The sequence below is a fragment of the Bubalus bubalis genome, chromosome 5 (genome assembly GCF_019923935.1).
Source record: "Bubalus bubalis isolate 160015118507 breed Murrah chromosome 5, NDDB_SH_1, whole genome shotgun sequence".
Classification (NCBI taxonomy): domain Eukaryota; kingdom Metazoa; phylum Chordata; class Mammalia; order Artiodactyla; family Bovidae; genus Bubalus; species Bubalus bubalis.
Window position 1 is genome coordinate 48,857,722 of NC_059161.1, and position 24,869 is coordinate 48,882,590.

The window sequence follows — 24,869 nt, forward strand, 5'->3', positions numbered from 1 at the left end:
CTACCAAAAATTTAGAGAAGAGCTAAAACTTGTCCTACTCACTCTTCTAGAAAATTGCAGAGGAAGGTAATCTCCTGAATTCATTCTATGAGGCAAACATCACCCTAATACCAAAACTAGACAAAGATGCTACAAAAAAAGAAAACTACAGGCCAGTATCACTGATGAACATAGATGCAAAAATCCTCAACAAAATTCTAGCAAACAGAATCCAACAACATATTAAAAAGATCATACATCATGACCAAGTGAGCTTTATCCTAGGGATGCAAGGATTCTTCAGTATTCACAAATCAATCAATGTGATACACCATATTAACAAATGGAAGATAAAAACCATATGATTATCTCCATAGATGCAGAGAAAGTCTTCGACTGACAAAATTCAACACCCATTTATGATAAAAACTCGCCAGAAAGCAGGCATGGAAGGAACATACTTCAGCATAATAAAAGCCATATATGACAAACCCACAGCAAACATTATCCTCAATGGTGAAAAACTGAAAACATTTCCTCTAATATCAGGAATGAGACAAGGGTGCCCACTCCCATCACTACTATTCAACATAGTTTTGGAAGTCCTAGCCACAGCAATCAGAGCAGAAAAAGAAATAAAAGGAATCCAGATTGGAAAAGAAGGAGTAAAACTCTCACTGTTTGCAGCTGACATGATCCGCTACATAGAAAACGCTAAAGACACCACCAGAAAATTACTAGAGCTAATCAATGAATAAAGTAAAGTTGCAGGATATAAAATCAATACACAAGTCCCTTGCATTCCTATACACTAACAGTGAGAAAACAGGCAGAGAAATTAAGGAAACAATCCCATTCACCATTGCAATGAAAAGAATAAAATACTTAGGAATAAATTTACCTAAAGAAACAAAAGACCTATATATAGGAAACTATAAAACACTGATAAATCAAAGATGACACAAATAGATGGAAAAATATGCCATGTTAATGGATTGGAAGAATGAGTATATTACCCAAAGCAATCTATAGACTCAGCACAATCCATATCAAACTACCAGTGGTATTTTTCACAGAGCTAGAGCAAATAATTTCACAATTTGTATGGAAACACACACACAAAAAACCCTGAATAGGCAAAGCAATCTTGAGAAAGAATGGAACTGGAGGAATCAACCTGCCTTACTTCAGACTATACTACAAAGCTACATACTGTCATCAGGACCGTATAGTACTGGCACAAAGACAGAAATATAGATCAGTGGAACAAAATAGAAAGCCCAGAGATAAATCCATGCACCTGTGGACACCTTATCTTTGATAAAGGAGGCAAAAATATACAATGGAGAAAAGACAATCTCTTTAATAAGTCATGCTGGGAAAACTGGTCAACCACCTGTAAAAAATGAAACTAGAATACTTTCTAACACCATACAAAAAATAAACAAAATGGATTAAAGATCTAAACATAAGTGAGAAACTATAAAACTCTTAGAGGAAAACATAAGAAGAACACTCTCTGACATAAATCATAGCAATATCCTCTATGACACACTTCCCAGAATAATGGAATTAAAAACAATAATAAACAAATGGGACCTCAGTTCAGTTCAGTCGCTCAGTCGTGTCCGACTCTTTGCGACCCCATGAATCGCAGCACGCCAGGCCTCCCTGTCTATCACCAACTCCCAGAGGTCACTCAGACTCACGTCCATCGAGTCAGTGATGCCATCCAGCCATCTCATCCTCTGTCATCCCCTTCTCCTCCTGCCCCCAATCCCTCCCAGCATCAGAGTCTTTTCCAGTGAGTCAACTCTTCGCATGAGGTGGCCAAAGTACTGGAGTTCCAGCTTTAGCATCATTCCTTCCAAAGAAATCCCAGGGCTGATCTCCTTCAGAATGGACTGGTTGGATCTCCTTGCAGTCCAAGGGACTCTCAAGAGTCTTCAACACCACAGTTCAAAAGCATCAATTCTTCAGTGCTCAGCTTTCCTCACAGTCCAACTCTCACATCCATACATGACCACAGGAAAAACCATAGCCTTGACTAGACGGACCTTTGTTGGCAAAGTAATGCCTCTGCTTTTGAATATGCTATCTAGGTTGGTCATAACTTTTCTTCCAAGGAGTAAGCGGCTTTTAATTTCACAGCTGCAGTCACCGTCTGCAGTGATTTTGGAGCCCCCCAAAAATAAAGTCTGACACTGTTTCCACTATTTCCCATGAAGTGATGGGACCAGATGCCATGATCTTCGTTTTCTGAATGTTGAGTTTTAAGCCAACTTTTTCACTCTCCTCTTTCACCTTCATCAAGAGGCTTTTGAGTTCCTCTTCACTTTCTGCCATAAGGGTGGTGTCATCTGCATATCTGAGGTGATTGAGATTTCTCCCGGCAATCTTGATTCCAGCTTGTGCTTCTTCCAGACCAGCATTTCTTATGATGTACTCTGCATATAAGTAAAATAAGCAGGGTAACAATATACAGCCTTGACGTACTCCTTTTCCTATTTGGTACCAGTCTATTGTTCCATGTCCAATTCTAACTGTTGCTTCCTGACCTGCATACAGATTTCTCAAGAGGCGGGTCAGGTGGTCTGGTATTCCCATCTCTTTCAGAATTGTCCACAGTTTATTGTGATCCATAGAGTCAAAGGCTTTGGCATAGTCAATAAAGCAGAAATAGATGTTTTTCTGGAACTCTCTTGCTTTTACCATGATCCAGAGGATGTTGGCAATTTGGTCTCTGGTTCCTCTGCCTTTTCTAAAACCAACTTGAACATCAGGAAGTTCACGGTTCACGTATTGCTGAAGCCTGGCTTGGAGAATTTTGAGCATTACTTTACTAGCATGTGGGATGAGTGCAATTGTGTGGTAGTTTGAGCATTCTTTGGCATTGCCTTTCTTTGGGATTGGAATGAAAACTGATCTTTTCCAGTCCTGTGGCCACTGCTGAGTTTTCCAAATGTGCTGGCGTATTGAGTGCAGCACTTTCACAGCATCATCTTTCAGGATTTGAAAGAGCTCAACTGGAATTGCATCACCTCCACTAGCTTTGCTCGTAGTGATGCTTTCTAAGGCCCACTTGACTTCACTTCACATTCCAGGATGTCTGGCTCTAGGTGAGTTGATCACACCATCGTGATTATCTTGGTTGTGAAGATCTTTTTTGTACAGTTCTTCTGTGTATTCTTGCCAGCTCTTCTTAATATCTTCTGCTTCTGTTAGGTCCATACCATTTCTGTCCTTTATCGAGCCCATCTTTGCATGAAATGTTCCCTTGGTATCTCTAATTTTCTTGAAGAGATCTCTAGTCTTTCCCATTCTGTTGTTTTCCTCTATTTCTTTGCATTGATCGCTGAAGAAGGCTTTCTTATCTCTTCTTGCTATTCTTTGGAACTCTGCATTTAGATGCTTATATCTTTCCTTTTCTCCTTTGCTTCCTGACCTGCATATAGGTTTCTCAAGAGGCAGGTCAGGTGGTCTGGTATTCCCATCTCTTATCAGAATTTTCCGCAGTTTATTGTGATCCACACAGTCAAAGGCTTACAACCATACTGCCATACAACCCAGCAATCCCACTACTGGGCATACACACTGAGGAAACCAGAGTTGAAAGAGACACAGGTACCCCAGTGTTCATTGCAGCACTGTTTACAATAGCCAGGACATGGAAACAACCTAGATGTTCATCGGCAGACGAATGAATAAGGAAGTTGTGGTACATAAACACAATAGAATGTTACTCAGCTATAAAAAAGAACACCTTTGAGTTAGTTCTAATGAGGTGAATGAAACTGGAGCCTATTATACACAGTGAAGTAAGTCAGAAAGAGAAACACCGATACAGTATATTAACACATATATATGAAATTTAGAAAGACAGTAATGATGACCCTATATTCAAGACAGCAAAAAAGACACAGATGTAAAGAACAGACTTTTGGACTCTGGGAGAAGGCGAGGGTGGGACGATATGAGAGACTAGCACCGAAACATGTATATTACCATATGTGAAATAGATGACCAGTGCAAGTTCAATGCATGAAGCAGGCCACTCAAAGTTGGTGCTCTGGGACAACCTGGAGGGATAGGGTGGGGGATTCAGTATGGGGGAACACCTGTACACCGTGGCTGATTCATGTCAATGTATGGCAAAAACCACCACAATATTGTAAAGTAATTAGCCTCCAATTAAAATAAATTAATTAATTACACTTAAAAAATGTGCTTGTTAACTAGTATTTCTGATATTATTTCACCATCTGACCGTTTTATGAAAGTGCTCATTTTCACATATGGTCATTCCATATTTTGCTAAGTGAGCATGCTATAAAAAGTAACATTTTTTAGAACACCTGCTGAATGTGACATTTCTGTGAAATTAAATGTTATTGCTAATATTTTTCCCAAGCGTCACAAAAAGACCTCTACTTTGCTGAAAACGTGCATATTATGTTTTAGCTTTACTTGATTTTTGAGATAACATTTTTGATGTTGAATTAGATGTAACCATGAATTAAGTAAGTGGAATTACTTGGATTATCAACCAAGCATTTTTTTTTAAAGCTGCACCGTGCAGCTTGAGGCATTTTAGTTCTTACCAGGGATCAAATCCAGGCCACAGCAGTGAACGTGCCCCGTCCTCGCCATTGAACTGTCAAGGAATTCCCAAGCATTTATTCATATATGTTAAAGTTATAGTTTAAACATATTCTGTAGCAAGAGATTTATTATTTCCAGAGCACATTTGTCACATTTATGAATTATGACTTTACTTTTCTATTGATATGACTAATAAAGAGTTAAATTTAATTGAAACTTTATGCCTTGTGAATGAGGACTGAGTATGGATTCCTTTTTTTTAAGACCTATGTGAACATATTTTTCACCATTTTTAATGGTGGTCTTGGTCACCTTTTTAAGTGCACTGCTTCTTAAAAACAAAAACAAAAATGAGTGATCAGTCACATTGTGGAGGACAATAAACCAAACCTTGATCCACAACCACATAAGCACATTTCAGAGGGAATTTTCTTATTAGTTGAGAGGGCTAAATGACTTCTAAATTTTCTTTCAGTTCTTGATTCTGAGGTTTTCAATTGTCTTTTTTTTTCTCTACTGACCTAAATATGTCATCAGCCAAACGTTTTGGAAATTTCTCAAAAATTTGCATAAAATCATAATCTGTATGTTAATAGCTAATGAAGATATACTGGACCAACTTAAACTTGTACCAACTTACAATAATGTTATATACACACGAATTCATAGAGAGAAGTACTTTGATTACCAAAATCATTTTAAAAATTAGTGATAGCACATTTGATCACATTACATTCCATTTTAATATACTTTTAGGTTAAAAAAGGTCTGTTTCTTTCTTAAGACATAATTATTTCCTCAAGTATCTTATTTGTTATATTCTAATCCTCAAGATTTTTTCCTGATAAAAGTTGTCTTTCCATCAGGCATTATTTTAATTGTTGTTTTGAAATACTGACTTAATCAGTATAAGTTGCCAAATATTAATATTTTTGGCATACATTCACATCCATTGTTGCAAAGACATATTCTTGTACTTTCATTTTAATTTAAATAGTTTATATTATTTTCTGACAACAGTAAAAACTTTTTAAAGCTTCCATTAGGCTGTTAGCATGTAAATAGGTTAATATAGCTTTCTGACTTGTTGCCACAGTATTTTAGCCAAATATTATGAGACTGGATCTTATATTTTGGCAATGATATACACAATCTGGCTTTTTGTATTTTGAAGATGAAGAATCTAAATAAACAAAAGAAGTCAGGGATACTAAAGGGCAAGAGGGGAAAGTGATGCTTTAGTTTGGTTTTAGCTTCTTGATTGGCTTAACTACCTGGAACCTTTGATAGTAGTATTCAGAAGGAGTGTTAGAATTGTTAAACTTGATTTATTGTCTAAAATATGTATGCCCTTTATTATTTTGTAAAATTTTATCTATTTTATTTTTGGCTGTGCTGGGCCATTGTTGCTGCGCACGGGCTTTCTCAAGTTGCTCTGAGCAGGGGATACTCTTTAGTTGCAGTCTCAGGCTTCTCTTTGTGGTGGCGTCTCTTGTTGAGGAGCACAGGCTTCTCTAGGTGCTCGGGCCTCAGTAGTTGCAGCTAGCAGGCTCCAGAGCACCAGCTCAGTAGTTGTGGTGCTCAGGCTTAGTTGCCCCGTGATGTGCGCTTTCATTTTATAACCAACAAGACATCTGAATTAGGCCGAAGTGTATTTATTACTGTTGTGTCTATTCTATCCAGGGGCTTTGCAGGTGCCACAGTAGAAAGGAATCCTCCTGATAATGCAGGAGACCCAAGAGAAATAGGTTAGATCCCTGGCTCAGGAAGAGTCCCCTGGAGAAGGAAATGGCAACCTACTCCAGTATTCTTGCTTGGAAAATTCCATGGACAGAGGAATCTGGCAGGCTACAGTCCATGGAGTCACAAAGAGTCGGACAGGACTGAGCTACTGAGCATGCATGCATGCTTCTTTATTAAAGATTTGCTTTTCTTACTAGTTTTGAAATACCATAGGCAGCCTGTACAATAGTTGCTATTTTCATCTTGAGCTCTGGGTTTACTCTTCAGGTAGCATTCTCAGCCACCAGTTATGACTGTTGGAGTCTGCCAGAATAATTGCATGAAAAAAATCAACCTTGCCTTATTTTAATCTATTTAAATAATAGACTCGTCGAAGGTTTTAAATTGTTTTTCTCCATAAGACTTCATTCATGTTAGTCTCATCAGTTTGAATAGTCTTGATCCTGTGATACAATATTTTGAAATAGAAACTTATTTAAGCTCAGATTTAATCATAGTAATTAGTATCTAATACATGTGCATACATTCTCAGTCGCTAAGTTGTGTCTGACTCTTTTCGACCCCATGGACTATATAGCCCACCAGGCTCCTCTGTCTATGGGGTTTCCCAGGCAAGAATACTGGAGCGGGTTGCCATTTCCTTCTCAAGGAGATCTTTCGGACCCAGGGATTGAACCCACTTCTTCTGCAGCTCCTGCATTGGCAGGCAGATTGTTTACCACTGAGCCACTTAGGAAGCCCATCTAATGCATATATAGCACAAAGTTCTGGAGATAGACAATGATGATAGCTGCATACTAATATAAATGTACTTAATATCACTAAACTGTATGTATACTTAAAAATGGCTGTGGAAATCTTCATGTTATATATATTTTGTTACAATAAAAAAATAATGGCATCATCCTGATAAGTTTGGTTCCTGGAGAAGGGCATGGCAACCCACTCCAGCATTCTTGCCTGGAGCATCCCCATGGACAGAAGAGCCTGGTGGGCTATAGTACATGGAGTTGCAAAGAGTCAGACATGACTGAAGTGACTTAGCAAGTACACACGTGTAAGTCTGGTTAATGATTTGTTGTTGTTGTTGAGTCACTAAACTGTGTTTGACTCTTTGTGACCCCATGGACTGCAGCACCCCAGGCCTTGCTATCCCTCACCATCTCCTGGAATTTGCTCAAGTTCATGTCCATTGAATCAGTGATGCTATCCAACCATCTCATCCTCTGTCGCTTTCAGTCTTTCCCAACATCAGGGTCTTTTCTAATGAGTTGACTTTTCACATCAGGTGGCAAAGTATTGAAGCTTCAGCTTCAACATCAGTCCTTCTAATGAGTATTCAGTGTTGATTTCCTTTAGGATTGATTGGTTTGATCGCCTTGCTGTCCAAGGGACTCCCAAGAGTCTTCTCCAGTACCATAGTTTGAAAACATCAGTTCTTTGGTGCTCAGCCTTTTTTATGGTCCAACTCTTACATCCGTACATGACTACTGGAAAAACCATAGCTTTAATCATATGGACCTTTGTTGGCAAAGTGATGTCTGTACTTTTTAATATACTGTGTAGGTTTGTCAGAGCTTTTCTTCCAAGGAGCTAAGTGTCTTTTAATTTCGTAGCTGCAGTTACCATCCGCAGTGATTTTGGAGCCAAAGAAGATGAAATCTGTCGCTGTTTCCACTATTTCCCTGTCTATTTGCCATGAAGTGATGGGACCAAATGCCATGATCTTAGTTTTTTGAATGTTGAATTTTAAGCCACCCTTTTCACTCTCCTCTTTCACTCTCATCAAGAGCCTCTTTAGTTCCTCTTCACTTTCTGCCCTTAGAGTGGTATTATCTGCATATCTGAAGTTGTTGATATTTCTCCCAGCAATCTTGATTCCAGCTTGATTACATTTGTTAAAATGTGTAAAGAATTTAGATTATTGCCTGATCCATATTAAGTGCTTCTAATACATATATATCCAATAATATATAAAAACAATTATATGCTGCAAACAAGTAGGATTTATCCCAGGAATGCAAGACTGCTTCAACATTCAAAAGTCATTTAATGTAACTCATCTCATCAACAGAGTAAAAAAGAAAAATTACTAGTTCCTAGTAGAGTAGGAATAGAGGGAACTTCCTCCACTTGAGAAAGAGCATCTACAAAAACCTAAAGTTAACATCAGACTTAATGGTGAGAAATTTGAGGCTTTCCCACTAAGATCAGGAACAAGGCAAGAATGTCCTATCTAGCCACACCCTTTCACAAGATACAGTAAGTAATAGGGCTGTGGTCTGCATTTTTGAGCACCAGACCATATGTTGAAATCCTAACTCCCAAAAGTCATGTTATTGGTAGGTGGAATCTTTGGCAAATGATTAGGTCATGAGGATGTAGCCCTCATGAATGGGATTACTGCCCTAATAAAAAAGATCGTGCAGAGGTCCCTACCATCTTCCACTATGTGAAAATACAATGAGAAGTCTGTAACCTGAAAGAGAGCCCTCACTGAATCATACTGACATCCTGGTCTTAGAATTTCAGCCTCCAGAACTGTGAAAAATAAGTTTCTGTTATTTATAAACTACCTGGTCTGTGATACTTTGTTACAGCAGCCCAATATCTTAGGCCAATAGACTAAGACAGCTAATGCAAGATACAAGAAGAGGAAATAAGAGTTCAGATTGAGAAGGACTGCATGTTTCACAAACATGTTAAAAATTGCATTAATTAGCGTTTTAAAAATATTTTAGTAACTTTAAAAAAAATTAGTCATTAGAATAAGAGGAATGTTTACTTACATAATTATCTTACCTATGAGTGTAAGAATTATAATATCCCTTCCATTTTTTTAAATAGAAGCTTTATTGAGATATAATTCACATACCATCTAGTTCACTTTTTCAAGATACACAGTTCAGTTTTTAATATATTCATAGGTATGTGCACCCATTACCAGCAAGTTTTAGAACAGTGTCATTAGAATGGTTGATTCTTTTTTTTGAACTTCAATTTTTAGGATTTTTTAAAAACCATTCTAACCTTTTAAAAATGCACAATTCAGTGACATTGCTGCTGGAGGAGACTCTTGAGTGTCCCTTGGACAGCAAGGAGATCAAACCTAAAGGAAATCCTAAAGGAAATCAACCCTGAATATTCACTGGAAGGACTGATGCTGAAGCTCCAATACTTTGGCCACCTGATGCAAAGAGCCGACTCACTGGAAAAGACCCTGATGCTGGGAAAGATTGAAGGCAGGAGGAGAAGGGGGCGAAAGAGGATGAGATGGTTGGATGGCATCATTGACTCAGTGGACGTGAGTTTGAGCACACTCCAGGAGATAGTGAAGGGCAGGGAAGCCTGGTGTGCCACAGTCCGTGGGGGTCACAAAAGTCACACATGACTGAGTGAACAGCAACAACAAAGAACATTCACAGTGCTCTGCAACTATCACCCTCTCCGTTATCAGAACTTTTAATCATCCCAAACAAAAACTTTGTACCCACTAGACATTAGCTTCCTATTCCTCTTGAACGTGAAGTTGCTCAATTGTGTCCGACTCTTTGCGACCCCTACCAGGCTCCTCTGTCCATGGGATTTTCCAGGCAATAGTACTGAAGATCCTTCTCCAAGGGATCTTCCCAACCCAGGGATTGAACCTGGGTCTCCCGCATTGTAGACAGACGCTTACCATCTGAGCCACCAGGGAAGTCATTAGTACAGTACAATAATTTCTCCAAGGGTTTCAGGAAGTTCCCAGGCAGCTACCATATTTGCAGGCGTGACCTCGCCACTTTTCCATTGTGAAGGTTGACTGTAGCCTTGTACCATGGCTGGCATTAGAGATGCACCCTCTGATTCTTTGCCCTGTTTCTTCTCCAAGCCTTCATAAAGGCTTTTTAGCTTTCTCTTGAATCAGCATTAAGCTGAGCAGGATTCGACACTGATGCTGATCCTGTATCCACACTCTGAGAAGTTTCTCCATCTCCTCCATCAATCTTCCATGTTTCTTTGACATTATTGTTGATATCATCGGCACAGCAGACTTCACTTCACATGTTCCATGATCTTGTCCTTGTTCTTTAGAATCCTGCTCAGCCTCCAGCAATTCTGGAACAGGCTCCTCCTTAGTCAACATAGGGGGTTCATCCATGCTGCCCGCAGGTATGCCCCCAGGATCTCTCTCCTGGTCCACCTGTGGGGGCTGAGCATCCTCTGGGACTCCTTCTGGTGGTCCAGCAGGTGACACAGGGCGGCTGGGCTGGGGGGTGCCCCCAGGGCTGGGCTCCATGCCCTTCTGCAGGGAGCCTTCTGAATGGAAGACTGAGTAACTCTGGTTACTGTTCTCTTCATTGAGATCCAGCAGGATGAGAGGGCTGCCCCCTCGGGGACTGGCGCCTCTGCCCCTCTGCTCCCGGCCTTGGGATCTCTCCGCCCCTCCACCTGCCCTCCAGCGCTCCTCCTCCTGGGGAGTCCACTGATGGCACCCACTTGAAGATACGAAGGGAAGTGTCACCCACAGTCACCCAGCACTTCTCCCATCTCCGGACCTTCTCAATGGTCACCATTACCTTCTTGATGTCATCCTTGGCCTGGCTCCAGGTCTCGGCCCACAGGGTCCGGCCAGCCATACTGCCTATTCCTCTTATCTCCTGACAAATTCTTCCCAGCTCCTGGCAACCACCATTCTACTTTCTGTTTTTATGAGTTTGACTATTCTGCGTCCCTCATGTGTTTGAAATCATACAATATTTGTCCTTCTGTGTCTGGCTTATATCACTTAGCATATAACATCTTCAGAGTTCATCCATGTTGTAGCACGTGTCATAGTTTCATAGTTTTGTTCCTTTTTAAGACTGAATGCTATTCCACTGTATATATATGCCACTTTCATTTATGTATCCACCTGTCAATGGATATTCGGGTTGATTCCACCTTTTGGCTACTGTGAATAATGCTGCTGTGAACACTGGTCTGCAAATACTTGAGACCCTGTTTTCAATTATTTTGAGTGTATACCCAAAAGTGGAACTGCTTGGTTTTATGGTTATTAGGTTTTGATTATCTGAAGAAGTACCATACTGTTTTCCACAACAGTTGAACCATTTTATATTTCCATCAGTAATGTACAACTGTTCCAATTTTTCCATATCTTCACCAAGACTTGTTATTTCCTATTTTTATAATAGATATCCTAATGACTAGTTCGTCTAGTCAAGGCTATGGTTTTTCCTGTGGTCATGTATGGATGTGAGAGTTGGACTGGGAAGAAGGCTGAGCGCCGAAGAATTGATGATTTAGAACTGTGGTGTTGGAGAAGACTCTTGAGAGTCCCTTGGACTGCAAGGAGATCCAACCAGTCCATTCTGAAGGAGATCAGCCCTGGGATTTCTTTGGAAGGAATGATGCTAAAGCTGAAACTCCAGTACTTTGGCCACCTCATGAGAAGAGTTGACTCATTGGAAAAGACTCTGATGCTGGGAGGGATTGGGGGCAGGAGGAGAAGGGGACGACAGAGGATGAGATGGCTGGATGGCATCACTGACTCGATGGACGTGAGTCTGAGTGAACTCCGGGAGTTGGTGATGGACAGGGAGGCCTGGCGTGTTGCGATCCATGGGATTGCAGAGTCGGACACGACTGACCAACTGATCTGATCTGAATGACTAGTGAATTTGGAAAACTCAGCAGTGGCCACAGGACTGGAAAAGGTCAGTTTCATTCCAATCCCAAAGAAAGGCAATGCCAAAGAATTCTCAAACTGCTGCACAATTGCACTCATCTCACACGCTAGTAAAGTAATGCTCAAAATTCCCCAAGCCAGGCTTCAGCAATATGTGCCCATGAACTTCCAGATGTTCAAGCTGGTTTTAGAAAAGGCAGAGGAACCAGAGATCAAATTGCCAACATCTGCTGGATCATCGAAAAAGCAAGAGAGTTCCAGAAAAACATCTATTTCTGCTTTATTGACTATGCCAAAGCCTTTGACTGTGTGGATCACAATAAACTGTGGAAAATTCTGAAAGGGATGGGAATACCAGACCACTTGACCTGCCTCTTGAGAAACCTATATGCAGGTCAGGAAGCAACAGTTAGAACTGGACATGAAACAACAGACTGGTTCCAAATAGGAAAAGGAGTACTTCAAGGCTGTATATTGTCACCCTGCTTATTTAACTTACATGCAGAGTACATCATAAGAAATGCTGGGCTGGAAGAAGCACAGGCTGGAATCAAGATTGCCGGGAGAAATCTCAATCACCTCAGATATGCAGATGACACCACCCTTCTGGCAGAAAGTGAAGAGGAACTCAAAAGCCTCTTGATGAAGGTGAAAGTGGAGAGTGAAAAAGTTGGCTTAAAGCTCAACATTCAGAAAACAAAGATCATGGCATCTGGTCCCATCACTTCATGGGAAATAGATGGGGAAACAGTGGAAACAGTGTGAGACTTTATTTTTTGGGCTCCAAAATCACTGCAGATGGTGACTGCAGCCATGAAATAAAAGACACTTACTCCTTGGAAGGAAAGTTATGACCAACCTAGATAGCACATTGAAAAGCAGAGACATTACTTTGCCAACAAAGGTCCGTCTAGTCAAGGCTATGGTTTTTCCTGTGGTCATGTATGGATGTGAGAGTTGGACTGTGAAGAAAGCTGAGAAAGAGTCAGACAATACTGAGCGACTGAACTGAACCGAACTGAGTGACTAGTGACGTTGAACATCTTTTCAGGTACTAATTAGCCGTTTGTATAACTTCTTTTGAGACATGTCTATTCAAATTTTTTCATCTTTTTAAATTGGGTTGGTTTTTCTGTTGTTGTTTAGTTGTAGGAGTTCTTTATATATTCTGAATATTAATCCCTATCAGATATGTGCTTTGCAAATTTTTCTCCCATTCTGTGGGTTGTTTTTTCACTCTCTTAGTAGTGTCCTTTGATTTCACAAAAATTTTAATTTTGATGACATCCAACTTATGTATCTTTGTTTGATTGATATTTTTGTGATATTACAAATGGAATTTAAAAAATTCATTTTCAGATTGTTTGTTTTTATTATGTTGAAATGTGACTGATTTTTGTGTGTTGATTTTATATCCTGCAACTTTGCTGAATGTATTTATTTGCTCTGTCAGATTTCCTTTTTTTCTTAAACTGAAAATTTCTACATAATAAGATTGTTATCTATGAACAGAAATGAGTGTACTTCTTTCTTTTCAACTTGGATGCCTTTTATTTCTCTTTCTTGCCCAGATTAACTGACTAGAACATCCAATACTATATTGGAAAGTGGTAAAGGAGGCCTTTTTATCTTATTCCTGATCTTACAGGAAAAGCTTTGTTTTTCAGCACTAAAAATGATATTAGCTGTGGCTTTTTCATATAGGCCCTTATCATGTTGAAGAAGTTTGCTTCTGTTCCTAGTTTTCAGAAAATTATTATCATGAAAGGATGTTGAATTTTGTCAAATGCTTTTTCTATATCAATTATCCTAATCATGTGGCTTTTCTGCCTTCATTCTATGAATGTAGTATGTAACTCTAATTGACGGTCTTGTGTCTCTGGAATAAATTTCATTTGGTCTTGATGTTTAATCCTTTTAATATATTGCTGAATTTGTTAACCACTACATTTTACTGTCATTTTTTAATAGTAACTTAATTCTTTCCTTGCCAGTTTCTTACCCAAAAGATAGTTCCCTTGCTATACAAATTTTTCTGTGACATAAAAAAACAATTAAGCATTCCCCAGTTTTGCTATATGAAGGAAATAAATATAATTCTGTTAACAATACCCAACAAAACATCAAAAAGGGAAATTGTGAGTTGTCATATCCAAATGGGACATGGATTGTCTCATATATAATTATTAACTGTTTAGTAAGCATTTATTGAGAATTTAGTATGTTCCAGGCAGTGTCAAATTTGTTCTCAAGGTGTTTATAAATGTGGAAGGGGAGACTAGTTAACCACTGAATACAATACAGTTTGATATAATATTATAATAGAGATATCCATGGGTGCTACATGATTACACAGGAAGGTACCTAATTCAAAAAGAAGATGAAAGAAAAGTGTGTTACTCTTAAACTGTCTTGAATGATAAGTAGGAATTATCCAGAAAAAGGAGAGGACTGTTTCATACAGGGGACTATCAATCATAATGACAATGAAAAAGCATAATAATTGAAAAACTACAAAGATTTCCAAGGTGGAGAATCTGTATGAAAAAGTATTGAGAAATGACATTTTTGAGATAAGGAAGGGCTAGTTTGTAGATGTGATTTAGGAGCTCGAATGCTTTTTATTTTTTTGAAAGAACTTGGGAATCATCTAAAGATTTTAAACCAGGAAGTCATATGAACAAATTTTTGTCTTAGACAGATAATCCTAGCAAAATGTGGACTATGGTTTGAAGGATGGAATGGAAATGGAGGGAAAGGAGACTAAAGGCAAAAAGACAGGAAGTGACTGCATTAATCCAGGCCAGAAGCAATGAAAGTCTAGACTTAAACTGTGGCAGTGGAAATGGAAGAGGGAGACTGATTTTGAAAGTATTTAATAATTAGAATCAAAAGGTGTTGATGATCAAATAGAACTGTGAGGATGGGTTGTTGGAAATTAAATTGGTTGGCTTGATAAATTTGGAGGAAAGTGATCAGAGAATCAGGAGAGCACAGTAGTGAGAAGGAGTAGCAGGTGGTATGTCTGAAGGAATGAAACTTCACGGAGTAGTAGTTTCAGGGTGAAATAAGAACGCTATCAGACAAGTCCAGAAGTTAGGCCATTTTATAAGACATTGCATAGCCTGGTCTCTTCCACAAGCTAATTTCATTGGGGGACAGGAGACCAGGAGAGAATGAAAGACTGTTTTAGATTAAAAGAGACCAAAAAATTTTAAAACCAAATGTATGACATAAACTTTAATTAGAGTGTAGGTTGAAAAAGTAACTGTAAAAAAGACATTATGATACAATTTGGAAATTTGTATGTTGAATAGATATTAGATATTCTTAGTGAATTTTTATGAATTTTAACGATATAATTATATTGGGATTATGTAGAAGAATGTCCTTATTTTTAGGAGATGCATGTTGAAGTATTTAGGGATGAATAATTGTAATGTCTGTAATTAGAGACAGGGATTTAGGAAAGAAGAAAAAAATGGCAAAACATTAATAATAGTTTGATACAGGTGGTGGGTAGAGAGTTGTTTACAATACTAAGCTTTCAGTTTCAGATTCAAACTTCAGTTTGCCATGCCAGCAGCTATTTATGTAGCATTACATTGTATTAGATATTATAAGTAATCTAAAGATGATTTAGCCTGTATGGGAGGATACATGTAGGTTATATGCAAATATTACGGTATTTTATATTAAGGACTTGAGTGTCCTCAGATTTTGGTATCTGCAGGTCCTGGAACCACTCTCCCCATGGATTCTGAGGGATGACTTTTTTCAATTCCTGATCAAATTTTAAAGTATAAGATCCTCAATTTTAGATAGTTTATTACCAGTGAGAAACTTTATATAAAAATGTGAAAGCATTTTTCTCAGCCATTAAAAAATTTAAAATAATTGAAATTATAATTTCAAAAACTCATCCTTTTTAAATTGAACTGTAGTTGATTTACAATGTTATATTCATTTCATTTCAGGTGTACAACATAGTGATTCAGTATTTATAGATTATATTCTATTTAATGTTATTATAAAATAATGACATATTTCCCTGTGCTATATAATATATCCTATTTATTTGTTTATAATTTTTATTGGTGTATAGTTGATTTACAATACTGTAAATTAGTTTCTTCTGTACAGCAAAGTGAATCAGTTATCCATCTACATATACCCACTCTTTTTTAGATCATTTTCCCATATAGGCCATTGTACAGTATTGAGTAGAGTTTCCTGTGGTATACAGTTAGTTATCTATTTTACATATAGTACTGTGTATATGTCAATCCCAATTTCTCAACTTGTCTTTCCCCCTCTTACCCGATGGTGACCATAGTTTTTCTTTTTAAAATTTTTTATTTATATATTTTTGGCTGTGCTGGGTCGTTGCTGCTGCTCAGATTTTTCTCTAGTTGTGGCCAGCAGGGACTACTCTTTGTTGTAGTGCTCAGGCTTATCATTGCGGTGGCTTCTCTTCTAGAGAAAAGGCTCTGGGGCTCTCGGGCTTTGGTAGTTGTACCTGTTGGCTCAGTAGTTGTGGTTCCCAGGCTCTAGAGCACAGGCTTGTGGTGCACAGTCTTAGCTGCTCTGGGGCATGTGAGATCTTCCCAGACCAGGGATCGAACCCATGTCTCCTGCATTGGCAGGCGGAGTCTTTACTACTGAGCCACAGGGAAGCCTAAATTTGTTTTCTACATCTGTAACACTATTTCTGTTTTGTAGATAAGTTCATTTGTACCCTTTTAACATTTTTATTTTTATTTTTTTTTAATTATTTATTTATTTGGCTGTGCTAGGTCTTCATTCGGAGAAGGCAATGGCACCCCACTCCAGTACTCTTGCCTGGAAAATCCCATGGATGAAGGAGCCTGGTAGGCTGCAGTCCATGGGGTCGCAAAGAGTCAGACACGACTGAGCGACTTCCCTTTCACTTTTCACTTTCATGCATTGGAGAAGGAAATGGCAACCGACTCCAGTGTTCTTGCCTGGAGAATCCCAAGGACAGAGGAGCCTGGTGGGCTTCCATCTATGGGGTTGCACAGAGTCGGACACGACTGAAGCGACTTAGGGGGAGGAGGAGGTCTTCATTGCTGCACGTGGGCTCAGGCTTTCTAGTTGTGGCAAGCGTGGGCTACTCCTTGTTGAGGTGTGCCGGCTTCTCATTGTGGTGGCCTCTCTTGTTGTGGACCACAGGCTCTAGGCATGTGGGCTTCAGTAGTTGCTGCATATGGGTTCAATAGTTGCGGCACATGGGTTTAGTTGCTCCACAGCCTGTGAGATCTTCCCGGATTAGGGATTGAACCCATGTTCCCTGAATTGGCAGGTGTATTCTTAACCACTAGACCCCCAGGGAAGCCCTGTACCCTTTTTTTAGATTCCACATATAAGCGATATCATATGGTATTTGTCTTTCTCTGTCTGACTTACTTAACTCCATATGACAATCTCTAGGTCCATCCATGTGGCAAATGGCATTATTTCATTTTTGTTTTTTTTTTTATTATGGCTGAGCAATATTCCATTGTATATATATATATCACATCTCCTTAAGCCAATTGTCTGTTGATGGGCACTTGGATTGTTTCCATGCCTTGGCTATTGTAAATGGTTCTGCCATGAACGTTGGGGTGCATGTATCTGTTCCAATTGTGATTTTCTCTGGGTATATGCCCAGGGGTGAGATTGCTGGGTCATGAGGTACCTCTATTTTTAGTTTTCTAGGAAACCTCTGTATTGTTTTCCACAGTGGTGGTACCAATTTACATTCCCGCCAACAACGTAAAAGGGTTCCCTTTTCTCCACACCCTCTCCAGCATTTACTGTTTGTAGACTTTTTGATGGTGGCCATTCTGACTGGTGCTTATTTATTTTATATATAGTAGTTTGTGTCTTTCAATCTCATTCTCCTATTTCACCCCTCACTCCTTTCCCCACTGATAACCACTAGTTAGTAGTTTGCTCTCTGTATCTGTGAGTCTGTTTTTGTCAAACACACCCTTTAATTGAAAAATACAATTGAAAATTTTGTGATGTAATACAAATGTTTTTAAAAAAATATATTTATTTTTATTTATTTATTTGGCTACTCCTGGTCTTAGTTGCAGCATGTGGAGTCTAGTTCCCTACACCAGGAATGACACCCGGGCCCCTGCAGCTGACCACCAGGGAAGTCCCTGTAAATGGTTATTTAATCTAGTTGAACTTCCTCATATCATTATTTAAAAACTGTGGTGTAGATTTAATTTATATAACATGTTATGTGTTGTTAGAGCCAGGCAGCAAGCTTGGCTGCTACTGAAAGTTCGTATCATCCATGGAAGGGTAGAATTAGCTAGCGTATATGAAGATAAAGATTATGGGCTGTTTCTTAGAGCCACAAGACCCCTCAGTCCCAACACTGTGTTCCTTGGGCATGTGGAACATGAACTACTCTACTAGCTCCATGGGTTCTTTGTCCATTTGTCCATGGTGAGCAGTGGTGCATTTGATTTCTGTTTTCTGAAATAGGAGGGTATGAGGTAGATCACTTTCATGGCAAGCATGGAGCCCTGCTTGCTTTTGTATTTGTTGTGCTTGCTACCTGTGTAGACCAAGGGGCTTGCCGTCAGAGCCTGTTCTGCTTTGAGCCTCCTGCCAGGAATCGCTGAAATAGATTCTTTCAGCTGCCTAACTTTGCCAGATCTAACTTTGATCTGGCCACACTGAGAGATGAGAGGATCAGTGTTTTTGGATGCTCTTGTAATCCTTTCACATCATACCTGTGTCCATTGGGTGAGGATTCCTGAGTTACAGAAGTTCCAAATGTCGATTAAAGCATTATTTATTCCTGACAGATGACGATTGGAAAAAGGAGATTTCATGATCAAGTAAATTTGGAAAATGTTGCATTAATTTCTTTAGAACATCTCAAAGACTTTAATATGCTAATATGCATGATTAATCCCCAAGAGGAGAACGTAATATTGTGAGTCTATTTTTGTCAAAAACACACCCTTTAAATGCCTTTCTCAGGCATTTTTGATCATTGAAGCCTTTTACTGAGAAACACATTGAGGAATGAGTATGAAACAGAACCCATTTTAGAAAACTTCAGTTCAGTTCAGTTGCTCAGTTGTGTCTGACTGTTTGCAACCCCATGGACTGCAGCATGCCAGGCTTCCCTGTCCGTCACCAACTCCCGGAGCTTGCTCAAACCCATGTCCAACGAGTCGGTGATGCCATGCAACCATCTCATCCTCTGTCATCCCCTTCTCTTCCTGCCTTCAATCTTTCCCAGCATCAGGATCTTTTCCAATGAGTGAGTTCTTTGCATCAATATTAACTAGAGGTTGTTAAAAGTTAGTAATTGTTGTTAATATAAAATTGGGCATAGGAAGGGAAGAATACTGCTTTAGACTTGTTAATAATACCTATTTCAGAACACAAATCAGCATTGTATTTACTGGTAAAGGACTAGTATTCTAATCTATCAAATAATGTTTTTAAAGAGCAAAGATTATCATTATCATTTTATGAATTCAATTTGTTTTGGTAGTTCTGGCCAGTGTCCTAAATCATGAAGGAGAAATAAAAAAGTATGCATTTTGGAAAGAAGAGACCAAATGAATTATCAGAAAATACAAAGTAACCAACTGAAGAGGGATTATAAAAAGTTTTGGGAAATAGATGGGTATAAGATCAATAGCAAATTTTTAAAAAATTAATATTTACCTCTACTTCTAGAAATTTCAAGGTTTCCAAAAAGATTCCTTCACAATATCCACAAAATCCATAAAATACTGAGGCACAATCTTGGAGAATTTGTGTGTGGCTCGTATGAGGAAAGCCATAATGTATAACCTTCAATTTAGAGATATAAAAAGGGCTATATAGCTAATATAGATCTCTTAGATGTGAAAACTATTTTAAAATGTTCATTCTTTCTCAGTGGATAGCTTCATTGCAGTAGCAATCCCAATGGTGTTTTATTTGGAATTTCTAAATTTTATTTGAATTTCTAAATTTCATTTGGAAGACTTACACTGGTGAGTATATTAATGAATATTCCTAAGACGAAGACCAGGAACAGTGATAATATTAATAAGTGAAATGGGATGGTAATGCCATAACAGTAGAAATACAGTTCAGAATGGAATCAGTAGAATAGACAATGGAAGTAGTCTCCATCACATAAAGGACTATAACACATTGTAAAGTAGGAGGAAAGAGTTCAAGTGCTTAGTAAATTAAAAATCGTTAAAATCAGATTAGAAGTTAATCTTTCACTTTGAATCGTGCCAAAATAACTTTCAGATGGATTAAAAAGTATATATTTAAATTGTAGAAGAAAATAGAATTGAGTTTACCAAACCTGTAGAAAAAGGATAATTTTCTCCCTCTTTTGGTGGTTCTTTCAAAGGCTATCTTTCTAAACTTTAAAGGATAAGAAATCTCAACAGATGTGACTAAAATAAAAATTAAAAATAACATACTTTTAAAAGGTAATCTTAAATTTAAAAAGCAAATATCAGCTTTGTGTAATGACAGTATTATAACCAGTGAGATTTTTCCCAAGTTACTATTAGAACTAGTAAGAACGTTCCCACTATATAACACAAATTCACCTGCATTCAACTTACCGTATTTCAGTGAGATAAGACGACAAATGCACAAAGATGAATTGGGCAGAATGGTTCACTCAAAAATTAATATATTTAACAACAAAAACATTTAGAAACTACCTAAATGTCTACAGTTAGGGAGCTGGTTTAATAAACTATGATAAAGTTCTATAATGGATTATCAGCCACTAAAAATGATAATGTAATAAATATTTTTTTGAGAATGAAAAGATGCTCACAATTTACTGTTGAGTGAAACATTAGATTAGAGGGCAACATTAAGAGTAGTTAACTCTGCATGTTAGGATTTGAAGTAATGTTTACTTGATCTCAACTTCTCTTTTTTTGTCTTCAATAATCTTGTGTGATTTTGATGATCAAAAGGGAGGTGGAACTGTTTTCATTTTAGGGAAGCAAATGCAAACAACTGACCTGGAATATTGTTTTCAATACTTCTTAAAATTATTTTCAGTAATTCTTTCAGTAAGAATTAAGTAAGAATTTCAGTAAGTCTTTATTATTTAAAGAGCTCATACAAATTGTTAAGAAAAAAAATGGAAGATCCCAGTAGGGATGAGCAGAGAACCTGAACAGACAATTCAAAACAGAAAACAGAGGTGATAAACAAGCATTAAGGATCACTATACAGATTTACTTGTAAGCAAGGAACTGTGCATTTAAATAATGAGATAACATTTATTTGTTTATCAAACTAGAAGTTTGCCACCATGTTATTATAATAAATTAATAAATATCAATAAATTGTTACATCCCTTTGATAGTTTTCACAATTGAAGGTTATGTTGCAACCTGGAAAAATAGAGCATCTGAGTGAAATAGTAGAATGAATGGTAGTTCATATGCCACAACTAAGCCCAAACACAGCCAAATAAATAAAGTAATTAAATAAATAAATTTAAAAATAAAACTAAGAATTAAACAAACAAACAAACAAAAAGAATATTGGGAAGGGGAGGGGTGAAGTAAATTGCAGATTTTGTAACGTTTCACTCTTAAAGACTTCAGCATGCCTCTCCTAAGAATAAAGACGTTCTCCTGCATAACTCCCCTCCCTGCCAAAAAAGAATACCAGGGAAGCATGCTGCATGTTCTTCCTTATTAATAATGTCTAGTTGTTGAATTTTTTTGTTTTGAATTTAAAATTAGAGTAAAATAATTTTTATTTACTTTTTCTTTTGCAGAGGTAGCTGTAGCAGAATTTCACAAAAAAATCAAAGAAGCTTTTGAAGTGTTTGACCATGAGTCAAATAATACAGTGGATGTGAGGTTTGGAGATGTTTCCTTCTAATTCTAAATTGCTGATACAACTCGTGAAGTAGAAGATGGTTCATTTCTCTTTCTACATTCTTTGAATTTATTATGCTAAAGTATTTATGTTTCTGTGCTTGGCAAAAGGTCTTTTCTAGCTGCTGTTTTGTATTAGTACTGTTTCTTATTCTTCATAATCTAGTGGAAAGACTATATATCCACATTGCCTATTCTAATCTATAGACTAAATTCTGTGAATGAGACAAACTTGTATACTATAGCTTTAGTGCTGGACACACAGTTGGCACTCAGTAAATATTTGTTGAGTGAATGAACAGAATTTACTTTTAGAATACACAGATATGGGGCATTCACTGGTGGCCTAGTGGTTAGAATTCTGAACTTTCACTGCCATGGTCTGGGTTCATTTCCTGGACGGGGAATTGAAGTCCCACAAGCAGTGCAGTGTGGCAAAAAAACAAAACAAAACCAAAACCCATAGATATGTATTATCAAGCATAAATAGGATATTACAGAGAAGGATTAATAATTCTCAAACATGATACACACCTCAAGTAAAATAACAAAAAGAACCAAAACAAAAGAACATAAAAAGATGAGAAAAAAACACGAATACTGGTAGATTTAGAATAGACGACAGGAGACAAAGAATAGTTAGAAAAAAAGAGGCAAAAGATAGAGGAGATTATGCATGTTGTACAATCTGTGCCACACATGTACATCAAAGAAAGATAATGTAATCATCCTTCCAGGAGGCCAAACTGATTGAGAAATATTTGATGGGATCACAATCTCAAGAGTGATGGAGGCCAACAAAACAGTGGGAAATGATTTTTAAATGGTTTTGGCAAGAAGCATCTGATGCTTATAAACCAGTCCCATCACTTCCAGACTGGTCAGAGGACTAAATGCTTTAAATTTGAGCTAGACTGAATGAACAATATGAGTATGACCGATTGTAGCTACAGTCATCCCTCAGTATCCACAAGGTATTGGTTCCAAGACACCTGCCTCCACCCTCCTCCCCTCCACCCCACCCTTCACGGACTTCACAGGATAGTCTTCTGCTTTGAGGGGAGGCTTCCAAAAAGTAGCAGTAAAGAGAAAATCTCCCAATTCCCTTAGAGCAGTGATGCCCGCCATTTTTTGGTAAAAGAGCCAATTCAGGGGACATAAACATGCTTATGAGGAGGGCCTGACAGCCCACTCCAGTATTCTTGCCTGGAGAATCCGTTGGACAGAGGAGCCTGGTGGGCCGCAGTCCATGGGATTACAGAGAATCAGACACAACTAAAGCGACAGAGCACGCATGCAAGCAATGCTCATGGGCTTCCCTGGTGGCTCAGCTAGTAAAGAACCACGGGGTTCTATCCCTGGGATGGGAAGATCCCCTGGAAAAGGAAATGGCAACACACCCCAGTATTTGTGCCTGGGAAATCCCATGGACAGAGGAGCCTGGCAGGTACAGTCCAGGGGGTCACAAAGAGTTGGACACAACTGAGCGCACACGCACACACCCAAACATGCTTATGGGATGCGTCTTTCTTCCCACTCAGAATTAAAATAATTGTACTGAGACCCAGCGGGAAAGTGTATGTTCTTACTTAAATTGTCTACTTTATAAAAGAAAGAAAGTTACCAGGAAAATTGGCATAGTTTTTAGCATTGAAATATCCGAGGGGTAGCAACATGGATGAATGCAGTTTCTAGTCTTTATTCCTTCTGCTAATTTGTATAGCACTTTAAAGTTTACAGTGAGCATTCTCATGCTGCCAGTATCATTACTATCTGCTTTTTATAAATCAGCCAGGAAGCAAAGTGACTTGCCAAAGATGGAATAACAGGATAACGACACAGTCAAAACTCAGATTAGTTTCTTCTGTTTGGGGCAGCTGTGCCTCAGCCCTGGAAGAGGCTCAGGGGATGTAGTGCTAAAATAAAGTCTGGTCCTGCTTTTCCTAGCTTTAGCAGGCTCTTCTATTTGTAAAAACAGTTAATCTTGCTAGAATTTATTTTGGCTTATGGTTAAAAGTGAAGGTCTAAATAGGCTCACGTTTTCCAAATTACTAAACCATTCCATTTGTTTATCTCTTGAATTATTAGATTCATTTTATAATATGCTGCTGCTAAGTCACTTCAGTCGTGTCCGATTCTGTGCGACCCCATAGACAGCAGCCCACCAGGCTCCCCCGTCCCTGGGATTCTCCAGGCAAGAACACTGGAGTGGGTTGCCATTTCCTTCTCCAATGCATGAAAGTGAAAAGTGAAAGTGAAGACGCTCAGTCGTGTCCGACTCTTAGCGACGCCATGGACTGCAGCCTACCAGGCTCTTCCATCCATGGGATTTTCCAGGCAAAAGTACTGGAGTGGGGTGCCATTGCCTTCTCCAGCTACATTTTGTATAATTGGGTCTGATTTGGGCTATGTATTCTGACCTATTGCCTTACCTCACGATCATACACTAGGACAAGTAGTGAAAGTGTTAGTCATGTTCAACTCTGCGACCCCATGGATTGTAGCCCACCAGGCTCCTCTGTCCATGGAATTCTGGAGTGGGTTGCCATTCCCTTCTCCAGGGGATCTTCTAACCTAGAGATCGAACCCTGGTGTCCTGCATTGCAGGCAGATTCTTTACCGTCTGAACCACCAAGGAAGCCATACTAGGACATTCCTATATTAATTGCTCTCAATTTATGTAGTATGTTTTACTATCTGATAGAAAATAAAATATAAAAACAAGCAATATAGTAACAAATTCAATAAAGACTTTAAACATTAAAAAAAAAAAGAATTGAAGGAAGTATTCTGGGTAGATTGAATTAAGAGGTGTCTGAATGGAGTAAGAGTTCCAGAGACAGTCGAAATAGCTTGGTTTGGAAGAGAGAGTTGTTCCCTGAGATACTTACTGGGCTTTTTGACTGTTTTCTGCCTACTCATGTGCTCTTTGCATGAATTGAAAACTTTAATTTGAAATGTTATTACTT

General features: G+C 38.4%; 1 protein-coding gene and 1 pseudogene across 4 annotated transcripts in view; one reads left to right on the plus strand and one right to left on the minus strand.

The window, feature by feature from the left end:
- EFCAB2 (EF-hand calcium binding domain 2) overlaps nucleotides 1-24,869 on the plus strand; it is a 109,240-nt gene that overhangs the window by 19,837 nt on the left and 64,534 nt on the right. For 3 of the 4 annotated variants that reach the window (XM_006063531.3, XM_044943070.1, XM_006063530.3), the window contains exon 2: nucleotides 21,798-21,882. In XM_006063531.3, coding sequence (XP_006063593.1) covers nucleotides 21,798-21,882 — 85 coding nt within the window. The remainder of the gene's footprint in view (nucleotides 1-21,797; nucleotides 21,883-24,869) is intronic. The other variant, XM_025286018.3, reaches the window with a different exon arrangement.
- On the minus strand, nucleotides 10,199-10,943 carry LOC102400460 (annotated as a pseudogene).